The sequence below is a fragment of the Anolis carolinensis genome, chromosome 3, assembly GCF_035594765.1.
Source record: "Anolis carolinensis isolate JA03-04 chromosome 3, rAnoCar3.1.pri, whole genome shotgun sequence".
Taxonomy (NCBI): domain Eukaryota; kingdom Metazoa; phylum Chordata; class Lepidosauria; order Squamata; family Dactyloidae; genus Anolis; species Anolis carolinensis.
The window spans coordinates 245,415,146-245,422,802 of NC_085843.1; the positions used below are offsets into that span (position 1 = coordinate 245,415,146).

The 7,657-nt window shown below is 41.2% G+C and overlaps 1 protein-coding gene across 2 annotated transcripts; it reads left to right on the top strand.

The window, feature by feature from the left end:
- Positions 1-706: 706 nt before the first annotated feature.
- On the top strand, positions 707-7,356 carry LOC100557089 (transcription cofactor HES-6). 2 transcript variants are annotated; one of them, XM_008106303.3, is made up of 4 exons: positions 707-1,907; positions 4,467-4,562; positions 4,678-4,756; positions 5,381-7,356. In XM_008106303.3, the coding sequence occupies exons 1-4, from the start codon at positions 1,845-1,847 to the stop codon at positions 5,794-5,796; spliced, it is 654 nt and encodes a 217-aa protein (XP_008104510.1). In that variant the 5' UTR covers positions 707-1,844; the 3' UTR covers positions 5,797-7,356. The 2 variants fall into 2 exon arrangements, with proteins under 2 accessions (XP_008104510.1, XP_008104511.1); XM_008106304.3 differs by having other exon boundaries at positions 1,249-1,907; positions 5,384-7,356.
- Positions 7,357-7,657: the final 301 nt, after the last annotated feature.

The following is a 7,657-nucleotide window of genomic DNA, read 5'->3' on the forward strand; positions in this document are numbered from 1 at the left end:
ATGAAAATTGACAGTTTCCTTAAATTCAAGCATCACTAGAAACTCAAACAAACCCATATTTAATGCAAATTGTAGCACAATGAAGATATTGCCAGTCAGTGTTCCTGAGATGTGAGTACTACAGCTGGGACATCACTACTGAAAAAGCCTTATGTTCTGTCCAAGGCTTGGAGAAGTTAATTTTTCAGACTACAGCTCAGTAGTCATGCTGTATGAGAGTTCTGAGAACTATAATCTATATACCAGAATACTGAAGTGTGCTTGGAAATAAACTGGAAGTTATATATGTTTGTCTAGAAAAGTGCACAGGGCAATGGTTAATAGCCACTGATACCATTATCTGGCATATCTTAGTATAATCAATTTTTAGGCATAGCATTCTATGATCCGGGGGAGTTCTACACAAGCCCTGGGATAGTTCTTATTGGGCCACTACAGAAGTAGGACACCAAACCCATTTTTTCACTGCTGCAAAGGCACCCTTATCTTCCCCCAGCTGTCTGTCCTGCTACTGGTCCTTGAAATAGCTGCTGGTCCTCCCTCAGTGATAGGCAGTGTAGTTTTAGCCTTCTCTGACAAATAGTTTGCGTGCCTTACCAAACTAAAACTCCCATGATTCCATAGCATTAAGCCATGGCAGCTAAAATAGTATCAAATTGCATTGATTCTACAGTGTGGATGCACCCTAGTTTGACCTATAACTGGATTTAACTCCTCCAGTCAGATTTGACAAGGGAGAGAAATGGAGAAGATGATGCTTCTTATATGCTTACAGATTTAGTCTCAGTCTTAGGAGTGGAAAAATGTAAAAGTTGCCAACTACCCCTAAAGGGTGCAACCACTTCGACATTGTTCAGATGTGACAGTATCGTGTGGTGGGTTGATCTCCACACTGTAAAAACTCTATGAATGGAGATCACACCATGGCTCCTTGTACCGTGTATAATATATTGACCCTAATATGCAGGTGACATACAATAGCGTATTGACCAATTGCAGCATGGAAGCAAGATGCTGCTTGTGAGTTACTGCAACCCAGAATTCCTATTTAGAAGACAGCCATTAGGTTCAATATATTATACTTTTTATTCCATAACCATTCTACTATGTTAATGATCCGCTGATGCCTTTGATAACTGAGCAGTAATATGAATGATTCTCTAGATCAGATCCTCATTCTGTTATGATTATTGCTCAGTTATGCATAACTATGACAGGCCATTGTATTCATTCTTTTTCCAAACAACTTTTCAGCTTTGTTGTTTTGTGGGGAGGATGAGGAGTGAGAGCCTTTGATCTTCCAGACCAAAAAAATGGGATCTCAGCACCAATAAAAACAAAACCTAGATACCAACCCAACTAGCCCAGGTGTATCTCAACCGGCTTCACCCTATTGTTTGTTTCTCCCTGGGAATGGGTGCCAATTGCTTAGGGAGCCATGTCGGATCTACTGAGTGCTCCCATTTTGTGTCTCCTCCCCAACAAAAGATTTCTGCCAAGCAAAGCTTTGTAGAGAAGCTGGACATCTGTCGCTCTTTGCCTCTTTGCAAGCTCTGTGTGTGTGTGCCTGTGATCTGGCCATTAGAAAAAAATCCTGACCTGTCAGCTTTGATTGATGGCCACAAACCTCTGGTCTCTGAACCCCTCCTGTGGGAAAAAGGGCCAGCCAAGCAATGCCCTCATTCACATGCTAATACCCAGACTATAAATGCAAGCGGACCACTGCGCTCATGTAAGAGAAAGCCCAAGAAGGCAAGGAGAGCAGAGCCAGGCACCAGAAGGGTTTCTCCCTTTTATTTCCCTCCTCCTCTAAGCTTTCCTTAGGGCAGGTGCAGTGGATTACAATGACTGCAACAACCCTGGCCAGTGGGGTGCCGAAACTTCCCAACCCCAAAGAGGAAAGGAAGGTAAGTGACATTTCATAAATGGTTTACTATGAAGCAATCACTGGCTGTGTCTATTCTGCGAATTTAAGCATATGCTATGTGTTTGTAGTTTTTATGTCTGGGTGGTGCTGTGTCTTTATGTGCTTTATTAAGAGTCCGTCTGCTATAGCACCTGTCTTTGATCTATAGGCACTGAGAAGAAATAAGCTTATAGCCACCTGCAGGGGAGGGAAACGGAATAAAAAAATTTAAGGGCACAAACCTTGAATGTGTGTGTGAATCTATACAGACTTTGGAAATGTTATGTTCTGGGATTACAAATGTCAGTATTCTACCAGACATAGCTAGTGGGTATCTTGACTTGAGGAACATGGGGATCACAGTCCACAATATATCATTTCCATGTTGTAAAATGCACATGCATTATATAATAGAGCTGGATGTTTTCCAGTCCAGAAACTCACATTGAATCCTATGGAAAGTCCTGTCTATGTAAAATAAACTATACTTATAGCACATCTAGATAATTTTTAATTTAGAGAACTACTTCTGACACATCTTTTCAGGAGCCCCAGTGGCACAGTGGGTTAAACTGTTGAGCTGCTGAACTTGTTGACCAAAAGGTTCAAACCTGGGGAGCGGGATGAGCTCTCGCTGTTAGCCCCAGCTTCTGCCAACCCAGCAATTCAAAAACATGAAAATGTGAGTAGATCAATAGGTACCACTCTGGTGGGAAGGTAATGGTGCTCCATGCAGTCATGCCAGCCACGACCTTGGAGGTGTCTATAGACAACACCGGCTCTTTGTCTTAGAAATGCAGATAAGCACTAACTCCCAGAGTCGGACACGACTAGGCTTAATGTCAGGGGAAACTTTTACCTCTACTACTCTTTATAGGAATGAATGATGTTGATGCTGACTGAATTTGATGATCTGGAGTGGGATGAGCTGGAGTGAAAAATCAGCTGCAAATAGTCTCTTAGAGTTTTGCCAATGTGTATAGAGCTCATGCTCTGGAGAGAAATACATACACAGTTTGTTGCTACTTTTTTGGTAGATTGTTAGATACAATGTATTCTGAAATGCTCATTAAAAACTTGCTTAAAAGCAATCTCCCAAAAATGTCAGCTATCATTCATTGGTTTAGGCTATCAGTGTGACTTGTCTGGATGTGGATAAGAGCAAACTAGAAGGCACAGGATCGCAGTCTGAAGGTGATCCTAGACTCATAGTCGAGCCTGGAGCCCCAGGTCTCAGCGGTGGCTAGGGGAGCCTTTGCAAAGTTAAAACTTGTGCATCAACTGCGCCCGTACCTTGGGAAGCTGGACTTGGCCATGGTAGTCCATGCTCTTGTTACATCCAGTTTAGACTACTGCAACGCACTCTACGTGGGGCTGCCTTTGAAGACTGTTCGGAAGCTTCAATTAGTCCAATGGGAGGCAGCCAGGTTGTTAACCGGAGCGGCATACAGGGAGCATACTACTCCTCTGTTACGCCCGCTCCACTGGCTGCCGATCAGCTACCGAGCACAATTCAAAGTACTGGCGTTAGCCTATAAAGCTCTAAATGGTTCTGGCCCAGCTTATCTATCTGAACGTGTCTCCCGCTACGACCCACCTCGAAGTTTAAGATACTTAGGTGAGGCCCTGCTCGTGGTCCCGCCAGCCTCATAGGTGCGGCTGGTGGGGACGAGAGACAGGGCCTTTTCAGCAGTGGCTCCCTGCCTATGGAATGCCCTCCCCTGTGAAGTCAGGCAGGCTCCCTCCCTCCTATCTTTCCCTAGAAAAGTTAAGACCTGGTTGTGGGACCAGGCCTTCAAACAATAGCAGTAGCATTAACTATTAGTTATGTGTGTTGGAACTCAATGACAGACCCAGTCTTTTAGACTCGAAATGTGCCTATCTGTACATTTATAAGTGTATTTTTATGAATGTTTGATGTATTTAATTTTAATTGATTCGCAATGTATTGCATTAATTTTTTACATATGTGCTTTTATGGTAAGCCACCCTGAGTCCCCTATTGGGTGAGAAGGGTGGGATACAAATACTGTAATAAATAAAAATAAATAAATAGATCAAAAGGAAACATAAGGAGGGTATCACAATTACAATGTTTAAATTCTGGTCTTTGAATTTCTGCCAGCCCTTGGTGTGTGTTGATTGATTGAATAAATAATTAATTAATTGCACTTCTCCCTTTTTTATTAATTTGTTACTTATCCTGATCTTCCACTGTGTATTCAAGGTAATTTACGTGGTTCATTATTTTTTTATCTTTGTAACAAGTCTATGTGAGTAGATCAGACTGAGGCCTCATGATTGGGTTGAAATAGGCAAGTTTGTGGCTCAGTGGAAACTTGAACATGGATCTCCCAAGTCCTGGTGCAACAGCAGTCCTATTGCTCATGAATAATTTGCTGAGAAATGAAAAAATGATCTGATTTTTAGAACTAAAACCTGTATCATTTTGTAGTGAACATTTATGGTTAGCTGTACTGATCAACAACTTCAGCCAAACATGTATGTGGTTTAGAGACATAAACTAGACTTCTAACTTTAGCCTCATTTATCATTTCAGTTAAGAAAACCTTTGATTGAAAGGAAGCGACGGGAGAGGATTAACAATTGCTTGGACCAGCTCAAGGAGACAGTCGTTGGGGCTTTTCATCTTGATGTAAGCAACTTTTTAAAAATTACTTCTCCCTTCTCCCTAGCCACAGAATTATGCTTCATTTTTCAGGAGCATGACTAATTCCTTGTTACCAATTCCCTTTCTCATTTTAATATAGCAATCTAAACTGGAGAAAGCAGACATCCTTGAAATGACAGTAAAGCATCTCCAGAATATCCAAACCAGCAAAAATGTGGGTAAGTAGATTTCTGAATTTACATGATTTAATGCAGTTATTGCAAAGGTTCACCAGCCTTCTAATACATCATCTAAAACCGTAGCCTAAACGTACAAGTCAGAATAATACCCATTACTGTGAAAAAGTGTCTATTGAATAAAATTCTTGGATTTGGGGCTGGTGTCTGGATGTTTTCCACATGATGAAGACACTGACATATTTAGGCAGTGTTGTTGTTTGAGTGCAGAAGTAGGACTCCAGGAATTCAAGATTCAAATCCTTGCTCAGCTACTAGGTGACCTTGGGCAAACTCAAAGCTCCATCTACATTGCCATATAATACATGGGAAGCCGGAGCTGGCAGGTGGGAGCTCATCCCGCTCCCCGGGTTCAAACTGCTGACCTTTTGGTCAGCAGTCCTGCCGGCACAAGGGTTTAACCCATTGTGTCACCGACAGCTCCATTGAAAATTTGTAAGAAAATGAAAAAATGATCTGTTTTTAGAACTAAAACTTGTATCATTTCATAGTGAAATGCTAGGTTGCTTTGAAGGCACATTACAATAGAAGCAAGACCCATTAAATTTTGAAGGAATCTTGTTTGTATGTATCTAATAAATAAAAGACTCTTCCGTTCTCACCCAGCAGATTCCACAACGGGCCTGGAAGCTCAGCAAAGATATAGCACTGGATATATCCAGTGTATGCACGAAGTTCACAACCTTCTCCTGACCTGTGAATGGATGGACAAGACCCTTGGAGCACGGTTACTGAATCACCTGCTGAAATCCTTGCCAAGATCTAGTGAGGAAACCTCCAAGGCTGATGTGAACCCTTCCACTACTAGAAGTGCCAAGGGGATGACAACAGAGCTGAACCCATCTCAGGATCCGTTCTACGCCACTGAAGACAGACAGGGGTTTAAAAAGCCCTTCCAGCCCCACATTGTAGGCACACACTGTAGCCAGCGCAAAACCTCACCTCCCAGTCAGACCTTGCAACCACATTTTGCACATAATGGCATCAGCATGGGGTCATTAGACATGTGGAGACCATGGTAAAAAAAAATGTCTTGGAAAAGCCTAATTTCTAATTTTAGACCTTCTGATATATGTATCTTATAGATATATCTCTTTAAAACACTTTTTGGAGCAGGTCTGCTCCTGTAGGTGTACTAAAGACCAGGGTACTTCAAGCCGAAGTTAACCTCTTTGTAGCCTGCATTGTAGAAGGCTGCTATTATTTATTTAATACATCTAAATTATTATATAGAATCTTATATTGGGCCCTTCTTAGAATCTCTGACTGATATAATGCTCCTTTTCACAGGCTATTAAAAGAATTAACACTTGATTAATAAAAATAGGATAAGAGACTCTCATTAACTCTAAGATTATGCAGCTATTTTTCTCAGTGTCTTTTTATATGTCAAAGTCTTTTGACCAAGTCAGGCTTAAATAACCTAAAAACATCAAATCCTATCTGATCTTGGAACAGGTTCAGCCTTGATTAGTACTTGGATGGGAGGCCACCAATGAATACCAGATACTTCAAGCCAGCTTTTCTATACCTTGGGGTTGGGACCCCTTGGGTGGGGGGTTGCGAGGGGACTTCAGAGGGGTCACTGAATACCATCAGGAAACACATATTTCTGGTGGTCTTAGGAATCCCTTTGGCAAGACTGAACATCTCTCTGCCTGTCCTTTGGCCCAATTCTATCGTTGGTGGGGTTCAAGGGGCTCTTTGATTGTAGGTGAACTATAAATCCTAGTAACTATAATGCTCTTATGTCAAACTCTATTTTCCCCAAGCTCCACCAGAGTTCAAAATTGGGCATATTGAGTATTTGTGCCAAGTTTGATCCAGATCCATCATTGTTTGACTCCACAGTGCTCTCTGGATGCAGGTAAACTGCAGCTCCCAAACTCAAGGTCAATGCCCACCAAAACCTTCCCTGTTGGTCATGGGAGTTCTGTGTGCTAGGTTTGGTTCAATTCCATCGTTGGTGGAGTTCAGAATGCTCTTTGATTGTTGGTGAACTATAAATCCCAGCAAACACAACTCCCAAATGACAAAATCAATTCCCCCCCACCCCAATCCCACCAGTATTCAAATTTGGGCATATCGGGTATTTGTGCCAAATTTAAATGAAAATACATCCTGCATATCAGATATTTACATTACAATTCATAACAGTAGCAAAATGACAGTTATGAAGTAGCAACAAAAATAATGTTACAGTTTGGGGTCACCACAACATGAGGAACTGTATTAAGGGGTTGCGGCATTAGGAAAGTTGAGAACCACTGCTTTTTTAGACTTTATTTCAGATGAGGTAACTGCCTGAACCTCCTCTGAGTATTTGTCACCTGAGAAAACCCTACAAAATTCATAGGGTTGCCATAAATTGATAGGCAGTGTGCTCTCTCTGTCTCTCTCTCACACCCATAGATTAGTATTCAAACAGTCTGCTGTATATGTCACCATAAGCGAACAAGAAAGAACTGATGCTATATGATACTGCTGATTTCAGGACATGGGTGAAGACTTGGTGAAGGCTTAATGCTGAATGGGCTGATATTATTTTCAGTGTAATAATAAAGTATTATCATTATACAGTTCATCTGTGTTTAAGTTTTATTATTTATTTATTTATTTATTTGTAATGTATTTATTTCAGTTATCCAGTAAGTACAGCAAACTTTTCATGTTTAGAGAAATGTAGATATTTCTTTTCCTTATTTCACTGCACCCCAATTTGTAGCCATAGATCAAAAACATCTATATAAAAAGCCCACTAACCCAAGTACTTAAAATCTACCAAACCTGCCTTAAATGCTGCATTGATATGAATGCACCATTCCTGTATCCACTTACATGGGAATCAAGCCACTGAATTCTATGGAATTTCTGGCTGAGTCA